Here is a 24,880-nt window from a genome sequence, read left to right as displayed (position 1 = left end):
AATATTAAGTTAAAAATATGCCGCTTTTGCTGGGATATAGTACATTTTCTGGGGATTCCGAAAACATGCACAACTGAAAATTGACGATTTTTGATTTATGACGTTCTTGAAAGGAGTGAGCGATTTGCGTTGATGACCATATCGGTCCATGGAATGCGTAGAATTGTAATGGCAAGTGCATTTGGCAACCGTACTCAACGCCCCGTGTTCGATTTCCAAGAGATTCAAAATAAATATATATGAATTTTTAATACAATATTTATTTAATATCGTCCCAGACTACTCCGTGAAGCACAGAACTTGCCTTCACGTAATTAACGATCAAGATAACACTGCGTAGATGCGATGCAGTGTCCGATGCACCATTGGGTTCGAATACAGTCCAAAAATATATGTTGGTTGTTCACTGTTTTACTCTTTATATTAATAAAGAAGCACAAAGTTAAACATACGGAAAAAATGACCGCTCCTAAGCACATAGCCACACTTTAGGAAAATTGACGGAAATGACCGGATCGCAAACAAACATAAAAAAAACTTGTATAAGACAACGAGACAATCAATGTAAACACTAGTTTCGAGAACAACAGATGTTCTCATCAACAGGTGAAAATAACGAAGTGTGTAGTTAATATTGATTACCCCCTTACTCGCAAGCACAGAATTTAATCACCACGCGTCTTTTCACGCCAGATTTTTTTAAAGAATGTATAGTGGATATTTTTTGGTTTTTTAGAATATAAATACGACAATTTGTTTTTTAATTCTTTTCTTTTCAAAACCATATAATTACTTCGAAAAAAAACATATTTTTTAATGCCAAAACGGCGTTTTAAGAAAAAAATCAATTATATAAAATGTTACCTGGATTTAGAGGAAATTAAGTTGCGACTTAAAAAAATACTGGGCCTAAATCAAAAAGTATTATCCAAGTAAATTATTTTTAATTTCATTAATTGATTCGGCAGTCACATTGCGGTAAAATCTATCCATTTTTAATTAAAGTTTTACTTAGTAAATACCACTATTTCTTTCAATCTACTGTGACACGTGTTTCGATGCATTCCGTATCATTTTCAAACACGTAGGTATCACAGTAGATTTTAAGAAATAGTGATATTTACTAAGTAAAACTTTACTGAAAAATTATTTTTAAATTATTTAACTCATTATGTTATTCTACAATTTAGCGTCAAATCAATAAATAAAATATTTATTGTATATTTTATGGCCAAGTCTGGAACCCGAGGTACGACTGCAAAATAATTATTAAAAAAAACTACTAAATTAGCATATTTATAACATTGTATCCTGTTGATGAATATTGCATTGATATAAACAATTATGGCATGTATGTGATTTCGTTTTTTTTGTTTGTTATTTTTTATGTTGTGTATCTTTAAAGATATGATATCATCGAAATTGTCCGATGGGGTCAAATATATCAGCTACATCCGTTTGATAAATGATTTTATAAAAAAATTATTCGTTATTTTAAGTGACGATTTGTAAACTAATGATTAAAATAAGTTAAATAATGCATAACGATCTCAAGTTCAAATAATACGTTCACTCTAAAATATCGGAGATAACTTTTGACTGTCATAATTTTATATTTTTAACCTAATCTGTATTTTAGAATACAGAAATCACGACCTCTGTAGGTACTTAGGGATGTGTAAGTAGTTGCCATAAGTTATGTTATAAGTAATAGCGTAATATTAAAAAAAAAAACATTTTAATTTATGGCGATGTAACTAGATTTTTATTTTCATTAATTGAGTCCCTTTGTGGTAACATCTATCCATTTTTAATTTAAGTTTTACTTAGTACACACTGCTATTTCTTAAAAATCTATGTTGACACGTATTTCGATGCATTCAGCATCACGTGTCACAATAGATTTTAAGAAATAGTGGTATTTAGCAAGTAAAAATTTATTCAAAAATGGATAGATTTTATAGGTTTTTATTAGCTATAACTGATTTCAGTGCACCATTCACTTTGTTCCCAGCATTCACTCTCCTTTCTATGTCTTTATCAATCTTTCCATCCCTAGAAAACATACTACCCAAATACACGAAATCATCTACCTGTTCCAAAATCTCTCCGTTTACCAATATTTCACATTCAGATCTGCATTCTTCTCTTTCAAAAACCATAATCTAGTCAACAATCAATTAGGAGTTAGGTTAGGAGTCGTAACAATCGGCGGGTATGTATGAGGAGATGCATGAACGTGGAAGAGGCGAAGAATGTTTGCAAGGACAGAGTGGTGTGGCGCTCTATTCTCTCTGCCTACCCCTGCGGGGAAGCGGCGAGATGGTTAGTTAGTTAGTTAGATAGATTTTATTGTTTAGTATTATAATATGAAAAAAATACATAAGTATAGCTTGATAAGTGAAGAATAAGTATTTACTTGTCGTTTTATCTGTTAAAATTACCGTGAATAGTAAAGCACCCTTGAGGTGATTTTTCACGAAAACGGCGCTATAGTAATTGTCCAAAAAATAAATAAATTATTATTCGTAGGGTGAATAATCCAGTGTCTGATAATGAGAATAAATAATTACAAATTACATTTATTGCACCTAGTTATTGGGTGTATGCAATAATTAATGAACCATATCTCAGAAGGCCATTGCATCGGAAAACGATCACACGCAGTAAAACGCGAGTGGGCAACGCTTAAATGTACATAAGTAATATGGTGTGTTGAAACTATTTCCGTGTTAATAGTACGGAAGGGCATAGAAAATTATCAACGTTACCAAATAGGTAGCCATTTCATTTCAAGTAGTACTCAACGAAACCTCAGTGTCGGGCACTACCAGTGTTGTACTTAACCCTATAGCACTTTTTTATTATTATTTTTAATATGTATAAAAAAATCTCTAGAGTAGAATTTATCCGGCTCCATGGTGTAGTGGTAAGCGCGCTGGGCTGCCATGCTAGAGGCCCCGAGTTCGATTCCTAAGAGGATCAAAATAAATATTAGTGATTTTTCAGTCTAATATTTATTTAATATGACCGTGAACTGGTACTTACCTGAAGCGAAGGCTGATCACCTTCCACACATAAAAAATATTTTTTTTAAATAAAATAACAACTTTATACAACTTACTATTCGCGGAAACAAGATGTGCTTTGTTTTTCTCGTTTCTCTTTAAGTAATTTTTAACTTTTTTTTAATATTATAACTAATTGTAAGATATAAATGATCGTCTAATTCTCAATATCGATGTATAGCTCATTGGCGAAAAAATATACAAATCGAAAAAATTTGCACGAACCTGAAGGAATCCCTAACACGCTGTCCAAAATGTATCTGATACTTTTATAAATCATGACGTCAGATCCGACGGATCCGGTATTTTTCGCTAGAGGACCCAAAGCCGATATATCGAATTTTGGTAACCAAAGGGTTAAGGTTACAAACTGGTACCGACGTTTTCAATATAGAGTCTTTGCTTGAAAGAAAAAAAAACAGAATGTGCCGTAATGATATATAGTACTAAAAACATTCATTCAAACCCTTATCCGCACCCTATGGTGCATAGGGCACTGCATCATATAAATGCAGTGTTATCTTGATCATTAACATATGAAGGAAAGGTGATCAGTCCTACGCTTCACGTGCCAGTCCAGGGTTATATTGAATAAATATTACAGTGAAAAAATCACAAGTATTTATTTGACCCCCCCTGGGAATCGAACCCGGGACCTCCAGTATAGTAGCCGAGCGTGCTGACCATTACACTACGGAGGCGGACAATAACAATAACGGACTAAAAATAAGCAAACAAAAAAGAAATATCCTGACTTATGTAAGGATAACTTTTCAAATCCGTTGCGTAAAGGTATAGATACATATGCTCGTTGCTAGCACATAAGCATGCTATTATTGAGCAATTACTGCTAAAAGTAAAGCTACTTATTAAGCATGTTTAAGACGAGCGTGCTCTAAAGCTGTATACATTTTCTGGAAATAAGCACGCTCACAAAATATGTTCAGATGCGCTCAGAGCACGCCCCTCCCACCCGCGATGCAGGTAGCATGCTCGAAAATCGAAAGACTGTCGATTTTTGAGCATGCTTATTTCTAGAAAAGTACGTACATACATGCTACAAAGTAGCAATTGCTTAAGGAGGAACTCTCGAACATTTCATTCATAAAGCGATCGGCCGCGCAAGGGACCAACGTGTCTCCACGCACATTTTTTTTAATAAGAAAAAACATATTTATATGTGTCCCGACAAAAATGTGTTAACATAATGATTTCGCGGACCATATTGATATCAGGAATATGTCACTTCCTAACTATAAAGCAATAATAATTACAATATTTTATATTTTGTACATTAAAAGCATTGTTAACTTTGTGGTATGGTAATATAGCACTCTCCTTATCATTCATCGTACACTTTATGCAATACCACTATAAAAAACACTACTTCGTGACTAACGGTTTCGGAATAATCATTCCATCAACAGATGTAGATTAAAATGAAATTGTTACGGTCTCACATTCATACATTTAACGACAAGTCCACTTTTAAAAATATCCCCATTGCGATTCATTTATCTTCTTTCTCTCTTTCAGATTTTATTTTTGTATGAATGTCAGACCGAAACAATTTCATTTTAATCTACATTTGTATTATTTTTATTTTGTATTATTTTTATTTTGTATTATTTTTTGTATTATTTTGTATTATTATTATTCCTGTAATTGGAGATAATCCAGATTTTGTGAACAAGTATTTGGACACACTCAAAATGTTGTAATCTACATTTGATCTCACGATGGAATGATTATTCCGAAACCGGCAGTCACAAAGTAGTTTTTTTAAAGTGGTATTACACAAACTGAAGGATGAATGATAGGGAGAGTGTTACAATATTTCAGGCTAATGCATAATTCCTTGTTTTATATGTTCATCCTTGTTATTTAATCATATTATTTTATCATAAAGTATAAACGATAAAAACAATTGATAATAATAAATAAAAACCCTTATCCGCACCAAATGGTGCATAGGGCACTGCTTCATATAAACGCAGTGTTATCTTGATCGTTTACACATGAAGGAATTTATTTCACCCCCCCTGGGAATCGAATCCAGGACCTCCAGAACGGTAGCCGAGCGTGCTGACCATTACACTACGGAGGCGGACTCGGATAAAAACAACTAATACGGATAAAAACAATTAATGAAGTAAAATATTTATATAACTCAAAAAATAACTCTGTTATCAATTATTTAGCTATTAGTTGTGTTACAATGATTAAAGAAAACACTTCGTTTTTTACCACTTGAGTTAACTCAAGTGGTAAAAAACGAAGTGTTTTCTTTAATCATTGTAACATGTCTTACCACAAAGTTAATGCCGAAACAATAAATAAAATATTAGTTATGTAATGATTTTTTTAAAGTTATGTAAAATCACTAAGTCGTGCATTAAAATATAAATAGTATAAACTTTTGACGTTATCTTTACAGAAATAATAACAGTAAAACACGGTGAAGGTTATCTTCACTATTACAACATAAAGTTCTTGTTATATAATACATAAATGGGAACATATTATTGATATGATATCTTTTAATTAAGAAATTTCTTAGAGAAGTTCAATAATGCGGAGAATAAAATAAATGATTAATAAAATATGGGGATTGCTAATAGTTATATGAGTGTTATATGGTATTATCCTTGGCTCTACCCGACCGAGTTTCTCCAGGGTATGCTTAGCTACAATAGTTTAGCGACTAGAAGGAATGTGTATTTGATTAGACATTTTTATCTATTGTTGTGCGGTATGATCGATAATCCTGAAATTATCCAGAGCATTGTTCTGTATGTTTCGGATAGTTACCTAATACAGCGGCGGCTTAGATTGTTTCAAATTCCTATATACAGGACCAACCTGCCGATGATTATGCCTGTGGGAAGAGCTACCGCTATGCTGAATAATATCACGTCAGATATTGATCTTTTCCATGTGTCTGAGGGGATATTCTGAAATGGGATTCTTCTACATCTTCAACAATTCGACAAGAGTGTTCTTCCTTACTTCATAATTTTTGTGTTAATGTATACGCTTTAAATTTTAGTTTATAATGTATATGTTAATTTTTACTGAGTGAATTCAATTGAATGTGCTTTAAATCAGACGCCGAACAAAGGTTGTCGAAATCTGGTCCAATAACTGATGGATGAAATATACAAAAGAACTGATCATGGGGTACTCGCGGAAATTCACCACAGAAGCTCTAAAGCTTAGCAAAAAACAAATAAGGATCCTAACCAGGACCTTGATAGGAGACACTGTAGACTGAGGAAACACATGGCAAAAATTGGACTACATGACTCCCCAGTATGCAGGATAACGAAACACCAATCCACATTCTCTATAATTGTGACGCACTCGCTCGCAAACGAAGTCACATCCTTAGATGACCACTACTGGACTCCGAGAAGGTGAAGCTCCTACCACCAAGACAGGTCGTGAGTTACATGACACATGTAGGTCTTGAGAGTGAGCTGTGATACAGAGAGAAGTCAAAATAGACCTAATATGGTCGCAGTGACATAAGGGATGCAAGATCCCTTGACTTCACAAAAAAAGGCTGTCAATGTAATAGACCATGTTGCCAAACTAAAGTAGCGATGGGCGTGTCATGTTGCGAGACAAGGAACGGATCTAGAGTTCTGCTGTGGAGACTGTGGGTCATGAAGAGGGGAACAGGCCGGCCCCAAAAAAGATGGGCCGATGATATTGTCCCCAATACGGGTAATAAATGCATCGAAAAAGCACAGACTAGAGAAGTTTGAAAGTCATTAGAAGAGGCCTACACCCAGCAGCTGAGAGACAGCTGATAAAGAAGAATATGTGCATTGAAGCTGGACTGGCATAGCATAACCGTAAAGCCTTATAGACTGCTAGTCTCAATTGTTTCTGATCCAGCGTGAACTTGATTGTTGGCATGGTAATCACAGTTGAGGTGTTTCAATTATTTCACAATGTGGGGCAAGTGTACTCCAAAGCAGTTATCATTCACACTCATAAAAATGGCGAGAATATATACTATCGCTCACTCCTTTTAAGAACGTCATAAATCAAACATTGTAAATTTTCAGTTGTGCATGTTTACGGAATGCCCAGAAAATGTACTACATCCCAGCAAAAAAGGCATATTTTTAACTTAATATTTACCCGCTACAGGGCAGAAAGTGTTGTTTTTGCATTTTGAAGAAAAGGTATTGTTTAATTATTTTTTTAAATAAACTAAATATTTTTCAAATGGAGAAAAAACCTTCAGGTTTTACCTAAAAAGATCTATTGTACAGTAAAAAGTTCAGTTGGTGGCTTGATATTTATTTTTAATATATTGTATTATATTTTTAAACTTCAAAAATGTTTTCCTGAAAATCTAGTTTTTTGATTTATGACATTCTTGAAAGAAGTGCGCGATATGTTTTATAAATTCTAGCCTTGAAACGTGCCTTAAAAAGAAACAGCTATTTTGACATCTCAACATAGATGAAGAAGAATGTGGATTTTAAGTATTTGCAGGGCTTGTGACCTATCATAGATTGGTTAAGTGATCACTTTACACATGTGCAACATTTACCATTCTACCCATGGTTGATAACCACACAACTCAATTTTTTCAACTCCTACATACATCATCAATAAGTACATCGAGTTCACTACAGCCATCTATATAGGACTGAAAAGGCTTTAGTTTATCAGAGACATGTATCACAAATTTCAAATTGTTGGAACTTATTTTAATAATATCATTATTATTATAAGTTCCAAAATTAAACTGATTTCATTCTTTCATTCATAAAACTTAGGAATTACCTTTACAAGAAAGTCTATCTAACTCTCCTAAAGCGTCTTTCTTTTGAGGCAATAATTTTACAGCAAAATCATCATAATATTATCAGGACTTTATGGAATGAAATTTGTATACTAAATATTTATGAATTTAGAATTCTCAAACAAACTTCCATTATCATATGACGACATCTCACAAATACTAATCTTCATATCCGAAATTTATGTATTTTGGGTATCCGATTAATTATTGAAATTTTTGTGGCTTTGAGTATTATAAAATATGTAGTATTATTGTTGAATATGTATTTAAGGTAAAATCACAAAAAATACAAGAACATTAAAAAACTTACCTTTATCCAATTGATTTTCCATCTATTGTTGAATGAGTTAATAATTTATACATTTCCACTAATGACAAAAAATTTTGAAGGATTTTTGAAAACTGAAAAAATAATAAACATGTCAGAAAACAGTAGTAAAATAGAAATAATTCATCATATTTGAACTCACAATTTTAAATATCTCAAAAGTAGCTAAAGAAAACAATTATAATGACATAAATTACCCCATAGGTTCGAAGATAATTGTAAAATGTCCATTTTGCTTTTGAATATAAGTGAGAGATATTCGTTTGAAATTATATTCATCTCCATTTTTTCAAAATCGAAATCACCCATAAAGACCAACGTAAAATCGAAAACCCAACTCTTCCCAACTGACAGCTAGCTGTCAAAACATGGTTGCCAGACTACAACTATTGCCATATAAGAAAATATTTACCATATCCAGAATGTACGTTCCTACCTATCTAATAAAAATGAAAATTCATTTTTTATTTTACCGAAGAATCTCATATTCCGAAGAATTTTTTAAGGAGATATTCCATTTTTACAACCAATTTTTATGTTCTCTTTCTATCTAGATCAGTAACCTATTATTTATAAATACAGGCATGTTTCTTTGATACCTTTTAAGAATTTGAATAAATGCAATAAATAAATAACTTATACATCATCATGCAAGAGACGTGGCAAAATCCTTCGCGCCCTTACAAAGTGCCGTATACCACACGTGCTAGTGTGATTGCAGAATGCCCGGGCGTTAATAAATCCCCGGTCTCGCCTGAACGATAATTTCTCCAGGAAACGATTACCGCTGCTTAGAGAGACTTTTTGCCACTGCAATATTGACGAAAACGACTGCTAAAAGATGGCAACCGGGTTGTAAGGCCAGTATGGCTTCGTCTGAGGTAGCGGCGTTAATTGATCCTGATCCAGGGCGCAACGACGGTTGAATATTCCAATGTAGCGACGTCCGGGTTGAAGTGATATTGGGAGGTGAAGAGTTCAATGCAGCAATGTGGTTAAGAAGATCTTTGATTTATTCATGGATGACCCACTCGATTTTTTTTTAATTCTCGAATTTCTCAGAATTATCAATCTGTAGTGAATAATTTCTTCCTTTAAAATATCTATTATGCTCATGCAAGTTAATTTTGTGAGTAAAAGTTATTTGATTTATTTATCACATATAAAAATAAAATACACATATTTATTGTTTTATTTATTATTTTGGCAAGAATATGCATTACATATATAATTCAGGCGCATACAAATCAATTATCTAAAATTAAAGTATTTTTGTCATTTGTAAATTATATTAATCTTAATGTATCTTATTTCTTTGTTTAACCTATCCGAGAGTAAGTTTTTGCAGACAAAATTGTGTCTCGGGAGTGAGTTTTTTTGCCATTTTTTTATAATTTTATATCATAGTCAATACAAGCAAAATATTTTCTTGGATAAAAAAATATATTTACACCAACACACATGATTTTTATAAATATTATCGAAACATCAATAAACCATGTTATAACATGTTTTGATGTAAATCATGTCATAAATTATGTTTTGTATAGGCCGTACTTGTACGGCCATGCTCTTTTGCAGAAAGTTTGGCATGGCCGTTCATGTACGGCTATACTCCCAGACAGGTTAACCTGCGGTAGTTGTTCTTAACAATAAACTCTTGGTATATAATTGTTTACTCCATTCATTTTGCAGGTGGTACCCAACCATCAAAAGCTGCATCAATTTCTTTAGCAACAGCAAAGAGTAAATGGTCACAACCCCGATTAGCTATTACTTGGATTCCCACTGGAAGACCATCATCACTTAGTCCAACAGGGCAATGTATGGAGGGAAAACCAAAAACATTAAACAGAGCCGTATATTGAACATCAACTATTCTATGAATATAGTCCTTATGAAATGGAGCTGTGTATGGAAGGGTTGGGTAGAAGAGCACCCCATCATCCTGTAGTAGTTCCTAAAATAAATAAATATTGAAGAATCTTTATTTTGGGTTAAAAAGTAACTTATTTTATTATTTGACTGCTATTCACATTCAAATAGTGCTTAGGGCAGTAAATCGAGTCGACATGGAAATAAAATGATCTCTATTTATATGAAGGCAAGATGCCCGGTTCTGCATTACAAAAATTTGGATAAAGGAGAGGAATATATTTAATGGGATACGGATTATACTGTAAACCTGAGAACAAAGAACATTATTACAATGTGAGAAAGGAAATGCAAGATGAATAGGTAGGTAAAGAATAGAAGCAATAGTTATTATACACATAATAACTTGTGTAACTGATTCACTGCTTGTAAAAATCTCTAAAATAAAAGGTATCTAGATAGTTAAGATATAGTTTATCACAAGAAAATTAAGAAAATGTATGCATTTTTGTAGTTACCTACTGAAGTGCTATGCCAGGAATATTGAGCTTTTATAAGTACGCATTAAAGTGTTACAACATGAATAGTGAAAAATTTATTTGAAGTCTTTAGTGTTTGCTAAAAAACTAAATGGAGTGAAAATTGGCATATTTGCCAATATTCTAGAAACAGACAAAAACGTGGTACATACTAAGTAAAAGATCCCTGTACAGTTGTCAATCACCTACATTGTTGTGTTCTCTTTTTTTAAATTCTGCACACTTAATTTGAAAATGAAACTATTTTATGTAAATTAATTCCTTTAAATTAATTGCCAGGAGCCGTGGCGTAATTCAGTAGACACTCAACTCCCAAATCCCGCCAATTGCAGAATTAATTCAAGAAAGATCTATTTTCAATTGGTCTGGATATTTGTGGTGTATTTTTCACATTTACTTAATATCCTACCTACAGATAAGCCTCTTAAAGTAGGGACTTTACGGGATATTCCTTTAACACATACACTGCCTTTAAAAAAAAGTGATTTAAAAAAAAAAACTTAACATGCTTGCCGCAAGCGATGTTACGACAAAATGCTCCGGTCAGTCTCCACCATTATAAGTCATAAACTTACCGATAGCTTTGTTTCACAATTAACTTGCATTTCATAATGTTTATGAAAGACACTTTCTGGTTGTTTTTGGATTTCATTGGTTAAAAAACAATAAAGTATAGAAATCGATTGGTGTTTCGATAAACATACAATTTTTTTTAACATTTCATGCCAAACTGAATGCCATTTTTCAATATCATCTTTATATGACAATACTGACTCTACACCTTTTATTTGACCAAAACAGTACACAGAGAAATTGAAGCCATCATTAAACTCTGGAAGATCAACCTGAAATAAATAAAGCACACAATAATCTCACAAATATGGCATATCTGACTGACTAAATACTTATTTTTATCACCAACATATGTACATTAGAAAAATAAAAATATTAAAAATAAAATCATTGATTTAAAAACATTATGCTAAAAATATACTATAATCGTTTTCTAATTGACAGTGTGTTTGGTTTTAGTATGTAATGAAGTATCTATCATTGAATTAAGTAGGGTTTGATAAGAAATTTTACCTGTATTTTCAGTAGTAGATTACAAAGATTGAATGAATGAAAATTACACAAACCTCTTTGATGTCAACCAAATGCTTACATTGAAAGTAATGAACGACTTTTAGTAGCGCATCCTCAATACAATCACTTACGCCTGTAGTAGATCCAGATGTGTCACTCTTTTTAAAATAATACTTAAGTGTTTTGATGGAGACCTGTCAATAAATAAAGTATATGAATCAAAGAGTTCAATAAGATTTCAAAAAATATATAGAATGGTGGCTTCATGCAAGAAACATCATTACAACTTGCAAAAGCGCTCTTGAGATATTATTTAATGAAAATGGCACTATATAAATGATTTCAAATTATTATTATTATGATTGTTGTTTGTTTGTACTTAAAGTGTTTTTGTTGGCAATCCAACCAAATTAATAATTGCGAATATGGCCTCCATTTTTAGCACCATCTCATTATGGATGTATTATTAATCTGTTCAGATTTAATAAACTCTAGCTCTCTGAACCGTATTTGAAGCCTGAGCACGTTTTGTACTCTTAGTCTCAACATTTTGAGAATTTGCAGATATTTACGCACAAAACAATAAAATAATAAAATCACCTCTCTTTCTGCCTGAAGAGGTGGTGATCCTTTTAATTGCAAAGATTTCATAATCAATGGTATATCCTCGGCATATCTAACAAGAGGTCCAAACGTAAATACATTCTTCCATAACTCCGAGTTACAACTCGGGATATGCTTATCGATAGAAATTAAGAATCGTGATGGTTTGTACCCAAATAGTCCACAATATAAGGCAGGAATTCTTAATGAACCACCAATATCTGATCCAATACCAATAAGCGATGCTCCAGAAGATACAAGCGCTGCCTATAAAACACAAAAAGTGAGTAAAGAATTTGTTTTTTTTTAATATTTTTTTTTTAAATTATTTATTTGTATTCATTTATTTATATCACAATTTTTACATATTCAGAATTTTTTTTTGCAGAGACCCAAGCCACCTTGTGTGTCTTGTCGGTAGAGTTCTTTTTTCATACATTTTTTTATTGTTTTTAATGATTTTAGCCTAATATACAAACAAAAAAAGAGGAAAAAAATTAAGAATATAAACATTTTACAATTTTCATAAAATTAACTCTTGATCCATTCCTTTATTTGCCTATAAACTATAAGTTACTCTTATTACTTAATTGCTTTTTATTTCTTATTTATAAAATACGTTTTTTTAATTGTTTAATACATTAATGTTTATGATCATTAAACAATTTGAATTTTTTTATTGTTTCAGTTTGTAATTGACTCTAAAGCTCACACAAAATTCCTGGGTCCATTATGAAAACTCTTGGCATCCATTCAGACCCACACACATAAACCAGTTTTATTGCTGTAATATACTAATCATATAAAGTATTTCAAAAGCAAAGATAGAAACAGTTACTAGCACTCTCAGAGTCCTTACCACCGTTAGAGTGGTATACATATCGTAGTCGTACAGGAGAAAGTGACCAACTACAAAAACGTAAAATGTTCAGGAGGGCCATTTAAGTCACTTAAGAAAGAAAATAAACATCAATGCAGTTAGTCATTTTTACCAAGCCAATATGTTATACTTCCAAGTTTAAAATCCTTTGGGATTTTTTCAGGGCAATATTAAGCTAGTAAAATATCAAATAGTCAATGATCAAGTTTTTGTAAAATAATGCACTTGGTCACTTTCTCCTGTATGACTACGATATAAGCTTATGTAATGTAAAATCCACAAGTTCTGAGGAGGAATACTAGTATGACTTTAAGCTACTCTATCAATGAATCCATGAATCCATCTGAAAAGTCAAATCAAACGATAAAATCTGTGATAAACTCCGTGTGTTTAACAGAGTGATGAAAAAATTCTAAACTTAAAATGATATATCAAAAAAATTCTAGACTTAAAGCAGAGCACAGAATATTTTATGGTTAAGAAATTCATATTTATAATCAAGTACATTTGTTTGTGAATATGTTTGCATCGGGCAGTACTAGATGGTACTTTTTAATCTATCTATTTAACTATATTGCTAGCAAAACCACTTGATTTTTTATTTTATTTGTCAAAATAAAATCATTTTCTTAAAATGGCATGGGATCAGGGAAAGCTCATTTTGTTAAAGGTGAGGACTGACCAGAGCATTTCGTCATAACGTCGCTCGCGGCGAACGCTCTGACTATGGATGGAGCGCTCGGCTCGCTGTACTGACTATATGGATGCTCACATTGCAACGTTACATTGTAATGTTACGTTACGATGAAATGGCTCCGTTTAGTCCCTACTATAAGAGGTTCATGTTAATATTGCTAACTTAAATAACAGTTAGTAAGTCGGACCAAAAAGGCAATTCTTTGAATATCAAATAAATAAAAATGTAAATGCTTTACCTCTCCTCCGGATGACCCCCCTGAGGTACGTCTCAAGTCATATGGGTTATTTGTTGTACCTGTAACATCGTTGAATGTTTCTATGTTGATACACATCTCTGGAGTGTTGGTTACGACGAAGATGATGGCACCAGCAGCTTTAAGCTGCTTGATAGCCTGGGCATCTTCAGAAGCTAAACAGGGAGGCCTTCCTGCAGCACCAGCTCTGTGGCTCAGTCCTGGTAAAATCAGTAATTATCATTTTATTATGCTTTTTATTTGTCGAATCACACGCCTAATGCCTGACCATAACGGAGTTATGTTGTAAAGGCAATGTGCAATACCTCCTATTGACCAAAGCTCTATTTTAATAGAATCGACTAAAACCTTTCATTGTTTGATAATTGAGATGCAAAAATATACTCTATATAAGAAATGGACTAGATGTTAAAATGCTATTTTTAGATTTGACAAGCAAAATGAATAGAATTTTATGTAAACTTGGATAAAAAACACAATTTTAATCAATATGTCAGATAGGGGGTTTTTGCACATCTACGTTGATATGCCAGGGACTTACTCTTTTGACAAGTATTTTTAAATCATTTTGGTCCATTCTTTCATTCATACTTGCCAAAATAATATTTTAACATTATTATTTTGATATTAGCTGTTTGGATACAACAGGCTCTGTCTCTTCATCGAATTCCAGTTCTGCTTGCAAGTTAATGAGTTCCTCATATGAAAGGGGTTCCCTATCACCTTCAAGTAGATCGAGCACATCACATCCGTTCAAACCTTCAAAGCCGAGATCATGTGCTAGATCCAAAATGTTTTGCGTAATTTCAGGAAGGAAATCACAAATAAAATCGAGATTGTACTTGCACAAAATTGCAACATATAAATATATATACATCGAAAAAAAGTTTTTTTTTTGCTGATATAGCGAAACATTTTGGGCCTAAATCGAAAACGTGCCTTAATTGAAGAGGGCCCTTATAGCGAAATGCCGTATAAAGAGCGGCCGTATAGCAAGCTATGGGTGTATCCACTAATAAAGAGTAATAAAAATCAATAATTACTAAAGAGTGGTACCAGTGATAAGAGTCTCGAGTTATACTCTTATAATAAACCAGTCTGATGATGATGGTAACGACGAAACCCGGTCACCAGTCAAATAAAATGTATTCGGAACAAACTAAAGTTGTTATTTTATTTTACTTATGATAAAGCTTTAACGAAAATTCAACAGATGTCACTATAGACCTTAAATATTGCAATAATAAAATTTTTGGTAATTGTGATTACAATCTCCCGCAAACGGAAATTGGGGGACTGAGGTCCGTCAAACTCACCTCCCACATAAGATATCTTAAACATTCTCTCGTTATCCATTCGTTTCACTTGTCCGAACCATATATTTACACTTTATCTTGCACTAGGGTTATGTTCATTTCCAATTACTTTATTTGTAGCTATACAAAAGCAAGCACATACTCAAATAAAAGATAACATTTTAAGGGAGTGGAGGCAATATAAGCGGAGTGTTAAAACTAGAACTCCATCATGCGCTGCTAGATTCCATGGCCATACTTCTATTACCAATAATAATATTCAATGCAGTAGTGCTCTACATTTATTCTCACTCAAAAGTATCTTCCTCTACAATTTTTAAATTCACTCAGTGGTTGCTAAATACATTGCGCTGATATTTGCATTCATTTCAACAGTACTTATTCTTTAGTAATTGCCTACCTTCAACCGAAATACTTTCTTTAACTGAGATTGGTATGCCCAATAAGGGAAACTGATCCTCTAGTTCCTGTTGACTATAAGCTTTTGATTTGACTAAATGGTCAGCATTTCTTGCTTCCTCTAAAGCAAGGTCATATCTTTCATCTACAATAGCATTTATATAGGGATTTACTTCCTCACAGCGAGCAATGTACGCCTTTACAACGTCTTCACTTTTTATCTGGAAAAAAAAGGTTTCTTAGGGGGCTTGTGTAGTACCCGGAATTTTACCGTCCGGCAGTACGGTTTTTAAAAATAAAAGGCACTACGACAGTTAAGCGTGATCGAATTTATGCGCACTGTGATCACGCACCGATCCCAAGAATGAAAGACAAAAGCACAAGCCAATCCAAGCCAATCATCCGTTTTATATGCTAACTGAAGTGCCGGATAGTAAAATTCCATGTAGTGCACAAACAAGTCTACTTATTTTATCTTTAGATAACATTTTATTTGAAAAGGCTTTATAGTTTTGTGAATAGGGCCATATTATGATGAGGTTACAATTAAGGCCATTTTTAATTGATTTTGTTGAATTATACAATTTGTTTAAATATATTCTGTATATAGCATCACTGCTCAAAATAAAAATAAAATGGTGGCTCTAAATAAATAAAAAATAAAAAATATTGCATAACTGAATTAGGAGATAAAATGAGAAAGATACAAAGGGTAGAATAGGGAATAAAAAAGGAGTTGAAGGGGAAGGAGAAAGATGATAGTAGGGATGATATGATGGACAGTTAGGGTTCGAAAGGAATCATTTCTTGAAGGTTGTCAGACAGGATAATTTTTCACATGGCAATGCATTTCAAAGGCTAGCTTGAAGCGAAAAGCTGAAGTGTCATGTTGAGAAATGGAATGCATGTTCTCCTGAGAAGACTAAAGCGATAGACCACTCTCAGAGAGGATTATGAAGTGCTCAATAAGATATTTCGACTGAGAGTAATGTAGAGAAGTGAGAGAGATAGTTGGTTCGGTTTGGAAAACACTGAGAAAATCAAAGAATTTCAGCATTATGTAGTAAACACGGATTACCTCTCCGCTTCTGATATTGGCAGCTAGTTTTGTTGCGCTGATATACAGGAGGTTGTTGGTAATTGGAGGGACCTTTTTCTTTCTTTTACATATTCCAACAATTTTACCAAATCCGAATAAATGGCCAAAAAATTTAGTGAATATGAATACTGCTATTCTGAAACATTTGGGATTCATCATCTGAAATCAAACATTTTACAGTAGTCATGAAAATCTTTTTATCGATAATCCCAATGCATATATTTTTAACGCAAAATTAAATTCTGTTATCTATTAATAGTAATATTAATAGTAATTTAACTCTAGATTACGGAACATTCGTAAAATTTATGACAGACATTCAATCTCTAATGTATTCTTTACATGTATTTTCTTGGGAAATACCAAGAAAACACATGTAAAGAACATAGTGACAACTAGCATTATTCTTAGTTTTTACCGATATTTTAAGTTCGTATTTTATATATAGTTCTCAAAAAACATGTTGTACTTGTTTTTAGCAAACGTTTTTGGTAAAATGTGAGTTTATCTTATCGTTGTACATTTTACGATAGTCCCGTATTAAGGTACATTGAAACAAGTCCCATGTATAGGGTTAATACAGTAGAACACTTCTTGTCCGCCCTTGGCTAATATGCCACTCCGGTTCATCTGGCTGTGCTTGAGCCAAACTTTTTGAATGAAAATCGACTGCTCTAGGCAATTTTTTTACAATAAGCTATCTGCAAAATATATATTTATGAATTTTTTAAATTAATAACATAGGATACATTTTTAATTTTTCTTGTTGTTATATATGTATACCTAAATAATATTACTAGGGCACATATATTTTTATATGGTACCTTCCCAAAAAAGAGACAAGCTCTTTTGCTTGGAGAGGGAGTCATCTTATCTAAAATTTTATTGTTTGGTCTGTGTAATATTTATAGTGTTTGTTAAGTTTCTTTTTTTGAAGTGTTTGTGTCTTTTATATTTTTAATGTCCAAAGGGAGTCTGTTGAAATTTTTTATGCCTAAGTATAGGTAATTTTGGTACAGCTTTACAGATTTTAAAATTAGTATGTATTGTTTCATTTTATATGTATTTATTATTGTATTGCTCTGTTTAAATAAAAAAAACCTTTGTGCTGTTTATTGTAATGTTTCAAATGATCAGAATAATACATAGTCATTTCTAAGTTCATAGATTATGTATTACAGCAAATCTATATTTTTCTGTATTTTCTGATAATCTAGACTTCTTTGGATTCGAGCTTTAAGGTCTACAAATACTAATTATTAGCTCAAAAGCATTCTATTATTGAGCAATTGCTACTGAGTAGCATGTGTGAACATACTTTGATAGAAATAAGCATGCTGGTTTCGAGCATGCTCAAAAATCAACAGCGGTATGATTTTCCAGCATGCTACCTGCAACGCGGGTGGAAGGGGTGTACTCTGAATGTGTCTTAATAGTTTTACTCATGAGCATGTTAGTATTTATATATATTAAAGAATGTTAGAAAATTATTAGCGAATGTGTACAGCTAAAGAGCATGTTCATCCCAAGCATGCTCATAAGCATGCTTAATTAGTAGCATGATGTACCTTTACATCCAGTCCCAAAAGTGACGTTATCGATAACAGCAGTTCTTCTGTATGTCAAAATATTCATTTATTTACAATTTTTATAACGTCAGTCTCTGACACATCGCTCACTCCTTTCAAGAACGTCATAAATCAAAATAGTCGATTTTTCAGGAGAACGTCTTTAAAGTTTAAAAATATAGTACAATGTATTAAAAATAAATATCAACCCACTTACTGAACTATTTACTGTGCAACAAAACTTTTTAGGTAAAACCTGAAGGTTTTTTCTCCATTTGAAAAAAATTTAGTATATTTAAAAAAAATAATTAAACAATACCTTTTCTTCAATATGCAAAAACAACACTTTCTGCCCTGTAGTGGGTAAATATTAAGTTAAAAATATGCCGCTTTTGCTGGGATATAGTACATTTTCTGGGCATTCCGAAAACATGCATAACTGATATTTAATGATTTTTTATTTATGACGTTCTTGAAAGGAGTGAGCGACCATGATGTGTGTTGTTTTACTACTTTTAGGTAGATGCTCTAGTGGGTAGGAAATCCCCATCAATGCATGAGTCTATGTACAATTACACAATATCTTCTTCTATCCCTGATACACACCCATTGGTGCATAGGGCACAGTATCATATTTATACAGAGTTATCTTAATCATTACTTACATGAAGGCAAAATGATCACTCTTGCGCTTCAGAGACCAGTCCAGAGTAATATTAAATAAATATTGTGTAAAATCACTTATATTTATTTTACCTCCCCTCCGGGAATCGAAATTGGGACCTCCAGCATGGTAGCTATATCGCTAACCATTACACCACGGAGGCGGACATTATACATTATAGTCATACATATCCAAATGTTTTTCGCTGGTTAATTTTTTAATTGCAAACAATAAATACACAAGAAGGATTAAACATTAATTCTAAAGTAAAAATTTGGTTGTACATGGGACGTATGTATTCCTATTTATGTACTACAGTTATGTTGAAATCATAAAAAATATCATAAATGAAATTTTAATTGAACTGTAGAAGTTTGGCTGTATATAAATATTTTTTTATATAAACAATTTGAATACTTAGAGCAATAAAACTGTATTATTCTTACTACCTAGCATATGATATGAAAAAATAATTATTTATTACAGTCTAAAAACTAGGTAAAAGCTTAAAGAACTGTCACATGTGTTCCTCATTTACATGTTATTTATAATGTATTGATATATTATAAATTATTACATGTAGGTGTCTCTACTTGATATGGAACATCTATCTTTCTTCCATCTTCTTTTTATTAAAGAAGATGGAAGTCTGAGCATCCCAGGGCTTATTAAACAGGTAATTTATTACTAAAATAATGTTAATTCTATGTTAACTATTTTTATTTTTATGTATTATATTAAACAAACCTTTGATTGAGAGTATCAAATTTCCACAGTATTCACACACACACACAATAATCAGTTTTTTCAGGTGCTTAACATATTACATACGTCCAATACCCCTAAAGATTGACAGTAACTGAATCCATTATTTATTCACGCGAAGTTCAACATAGATGTTTATTCTCCTTCAGAATATAATTATTTATAATCTTTGAAAAAATATGATAATTAAATCCGAACACGCACTTGAGAGGTTTATTGACAGCTATTGTTCGTTCATTTGTCATAGATGTAAATAATATTTTATAAGAGTGATATTACGAGGGATTAAACTTTGGGTACGATACACTCACGTACAAAAATCTGAAAAAAATCGATAATTTCCTAAGGGGTCGGCCTCTGTCCATACATCTTTCTCCTCCCTCATTAATCTGCATTGAGTTTTTATCCCCTAAGAATATTTTGAAAATTTTCCTCTCTGCGCAGCTGACAGTGTCCCCCAGGACTCTATATACACTGCGAGGATGGTGGGTTTATAAGAAAAAGGAATATTAATAAAATGTTTACAACATGCTCGCTTAATGTCCGCCTCCCTTTTGCGCCTTGCACATAATGCTGCAAATCAAATGAAGTGTCGACTTAATTGAGAACATCCGGTTTACCAGAAAAACAAAGTTTAGATGCGAGTAATTAACGATTTGTTTTTGCAAAATACATATTGTATTTGTATTAAATTATTGCACATTATTGATAAGCGCTGATATGTAAAAATGTATCTATTTGACGAATATCACAGCTTTACACAACTTACTTTTCGCGGAAACAAATTTGGTATATTGTGCTATGTTTAGCGCGTTTCTTTTTAAGTAATTATGTAACTTCAGTTTTTGTAATAGTATAACTAATTGTAAGATATAAATGGTCGTTTAATTCTAAATATCGATATTTAAATGCAAAACAAAACAGTATAAACAAAATTATATTTAATAGATTTATATTATCCACTGACACTTCGTGATGGAATTGCATTTTTAATTTATTATTAGATTACAAGCAATATTTTTAGCTTTTCCACTTTTTTTATTTGACCAGCGACCGGGTTTCGTCGTTACCGACATCATCAGACTGGTGAGAGGCTATACAAATTGTTATGTTATATATAAAAGAAGTATCAAATCATGGTTATCAACTCCTGCCTTCTTTTATATATAACATAACAATTTGTATAGCCTCTCACCAGTCTGATGATGTCGGTAACGACGAAACCCGGTCGCTGGTCAAATAAAAAAGTGGAAAAGCTAAAAATATTGGTTTTAATCTAATAATAAATTAAAATTATATTTACTTAGGAATAAAAAAACAACAGCCTCCGTTTAGAAATAAAAAATAAATAAAAAGACACAGTCTTAACACTATAAACATATACAGACTATACAATGAAAAACTAAACAAGATAACTCCCTCACACCGCATAAAAATATATGTTCCCCAGGAATATTTTATTAATGCTACTATTACCAACGACAAAAATAAGAAAAATGTCCCTCTTCAAGCACAAGAGTATTAAAGAGTAGCACAACTATATTAAATAAATAAAATAATAACTTGTCGATGTAAAAAAACAAAATATCAATCGAAAATTTTCGCGCAACCCTGAAGGAATCCCTAACACATTGTCCAAAATGTATCTGATACTTTTATAAATCATGACGTCAGATCCGACCGATCCAGAATTTCTCGCGCCGGTACCAAAAGCAAATGTATCGAATTTTGGTAGTAAAATATCAAAATCAATGCAAACACGAATCTAAAAGTAGAGTTTAAAAAAATATTTACCACATAGTTACAAGATTATCTTCCGTTTAGAATCACAGTCCTGTGCACAGTAAATATATGTACGTGAACTTAGTAGCACTGCGCGATAAAACTCGCTATTTTATTGTAATACAACAAACCTGCTACTACTCACTTATACGACATATCTAAGACTGGCGAATCGAAGACACTAAAATTGGTATATTCAACGTGAACTTTAAAAAGGAGGAATGCTGTTTTTATTATTGCTTTTGATAATATCACAGTTTTATATGTATGAGTATGATTATATACTCCTTACCTGGTCCTAATTCCTTTGCCTTCCTTGTTTTCATTAAATTACATTTTCCTTTTTAATATATTAAACATTGTGTTTTTTTTATAGATTAATTTTAATTTACGCTTTTTCATCGTTTATACTTATATAAAGCACTATCTGCCCGGTATTTAATATAAACATCTTTATAATATGTAAATATATATTTATTTTATATATACATACATATATATATATATATATATATATATATATATATATATATATATATATATATATATATATATATATATATATATATATTTATATATATATATATATATATATATATATATATATATATATATATATATATATATATATATATATATATATATATATATATATATATATATATATGTATGTATATATATATATATATATATATATATATACATATATATATATATATATATATTTATATATATATATATATATATATATATATATATATATATATATATATATATATATATATATATATATATATATATATATATGTATTTATGTAAAAATTTATTCACAGGAATTACTTCTAATAATATATCAAATACTATTTACAATATGCTTCTACAAAAAACAGATTAAGGTTTTGTTCTTGAAGAGGGATTTCAATGTTTATTGATTGTACTTTGTATTGTTTTCTTTGTGTGATTTTTTAAATATATTTATAAAATATTTAAAAACAACAATTACACTACCTAAATATCCTTTTTTTACGTACCTTTGATTAAGATGATTAAATATTCACAGAAAATATGTATTTCAAAAGGTTTAAATATTCACAACCAACCACTTTGCTCGTAGCTTAGATGTGACTGAAATGATTCTTGTAATTCATTTTGCAATAAGTTCATTTAGAATATTTATAATTACGTATATAATTTTGCATTATCTCTGTTTTTACTTGACTGAGTTGTCAGTCAATCGAAACAAGCACAGGCAAAACTTAAATGCGTAAATTCGTATTACACTATAAGCGAAATATGAAATAACGGATAAACATAGTGACATCCCAACATATGTAGATGACGAAGAACTAGGAATTGCATCAATTGATTCGACTTGGTATATTCTATCCATTTTTAGGTTTAACTTAGTAAATACCACGTTATGACACGTGTTCGATGCATTCCGCATGAATTTTGGTGTTTGAAAATGTGCCACAATAGATTTGAAGAAATAGTATTTACTAAGTAAAACTTATGGTAAATTATAAAATAACTTGGAAGTTTGGTCTATCATAGACTAATTTAAATGATTACTTTATACAGGTTTAACATAATTAATACATTTTTGGAACTTGCATAATTGACTTAATTTATATATATATATATAAATATATATAAAAATAAATATATATATATATATATATATATAATATATATATATTAATTATATATATATATATATATATATATATATATATATATATATATATATATATATATATATATATATATATATATATATATATATATATATATATATATATATAATATATATATATATATATATATATATATATATATATATATATATATATATATATATATATATATATATATATATAGGCCTAACACTTCGCGACAGAGTAAGAAACTCAGATATAAGAAAAATCTGCGATGTTGAAGATGTTGTGCGATGGGGAAGAGAAAGAAGACGTTCTGGAGAGATTATGTGAGAAGAGCGAGTTCGGATCGAGGTGAGGGTGGCAGCGGACAGCAGCATAGGTGGGATCAGACCCCCAGGAAGACCACCTAAACGATGGAAGGATAGCTGGTCTTTCACCTCCCAGGAGCAACCCGAGAATGACAGGACCTAGTCCTAAAAGAAGAAGAAGAAGAAGAAGAATAAGAAGATATATATATATATATATATATATATATATATATATATATATATATATATATATATATATATATATATATATATATATATATATATATATATATATATATATATATATATATATATATATATATATATATATATATATATATATATATATACACGCCAGTTTCGCAGTCGAGCGTCTACCAAACTACGCCACGACGCCTGCCGTGTATATATATATATTGTACTAATATATGTCGTCGAATGATGGGAATGAAAAGGGTAATTTGAGACATGACACAGATATTTTTTTTAAATACATTTTATTTTATTTTTCTATCTATATTTATAAACTTTGAGCAAGAGGTGCATACACACACAAAATAACATCATTATCGTTTCCTATTTATTACTATCATTGCTATAAAAATACAAATAATAATTATGATTTATTTACATACCTATTATTCAAACGTTTACGATTCATAAATGACTGAACGTTTATAGCTTAAAATTAAAATTAATTTTTATTACAATTTTTTTCCATACACAGGTTGATTACCTCTAAGATACACTTTTACAGAACTTGACACAAAAATATATTTATTTTATAAATATATAATAATACATGATACAGGTGAAAAAAATGTGGAATACTTGAATATTGTACCAGGGCTTTTATTTAGACAAAAAATGTCACGGAACATACTTCATGTTAAGCTTTTTACATTTTTTTTTGACATCTCATCAAAGATGAAGAAGAATATGTAAGTCTGGGCATTTACGGGGCTGACGACCGTCATAGGCTGGTTTAAGTGATCACTTTACACACGTCTAACATTCATTAATTAAAAATAAAAAAGATATTTTCTGGCGTTTCTCAGGTATGTGATTATAATTTAGGATTCGGATCTCACACACTGATATAAGAGTTTCTGCTCAATAAAAAGTTTCATTTCATCTCACCATTAGATATAGAATCAGAAT

General features: G+C 31.2%; 2 protein-coding genes across 3 annotated transcripts in view; both read right to left on the bottom strand.

Moving 5' to 3' along the window:
- LOC148302878 (fatty-acid amide hydrolase 2-like) overlaps positions 1-8,561 on the bottom strand; it is a 40,682-nt gene extending 32,121 nt beyond the window's left edge. Inside the window, exons 1-2 of the mRNA XM_088270906.1 lie at positions 8,419-8,561; positions 8,204-8,295 (exon numbers count right to left, since the gene is read on the bottom strand). The gene's annotated coding sequence lies outside the window, so the exon portion shown is untranslated. The remainder of the gene's footprint in view (positions 1-8,203; positions 8,296-8,418) is intronic.
- Positions 8,562-9,398: 837 nt separating this feature from the next.
- On the bottom strand, positions 9,399-22,914 carry LOC148302877 (fatty-acid amide hydrolase 2-B-like). Of its 2 annotated transcripts, none has more exons than XM_088270913.1 (8): positions 22,782-22,914; positions 16,951-17,130; positions 15,874-16,093; positions 14,140-14,357; positions 12,322-12,591; positions 11,775-11,915; positions 11,211-11,480; positions 9,399-10,181 (listed from the first exon to the last, which is right to left on the bottom strand). In XM_088270913.1, exons 2-8 carry the CDS (start codon positions 17,128-17,130, stop codon positions 9,906-9,908), a joined length of 1,575 nt encoding a protein of 524 aa, XP_088127039.1. In that variant the 5' UTR covers positions 22,782-22,914; the 3' UTR covers positions 9,399-9,905. The 2 variants fall into 2 exon arrangements, with proteins under 2 accessions (XP_088127039.1, XP_088127040.1); XM_088270914.1 differs by lacking the exon at positions 22,782-22,914 and adding an exon at positions 21,763-22,040.
- Positions 22,915-24,880: the final 1,966 nt, after the last annotated feature.

The sequence above is a fragment of the Brachycentrus maculatus genome, unplaced genomic scaffold, assembly GCF_059751285.1.
Source record: "Brachycentrus maculatus isolate JH-2025_06_01 unplaced genomic scaffold, ASM5975128v1 h1tg000401l, whole genome shotgun sequence".
In the NCBI taxonomy this organism is placed as follows: Eukaryota; Metazoa; Arthropoda; class Insecta; order Trichoptera; family Brachycentridae; genus Brachycentrus; species Brachycentrus maculatus.
The sequence above is the reverse complement of the archived record's forward strand: the minus strand, read 5'-3'. Positions and strand labels throughout refer to the sequence as shown.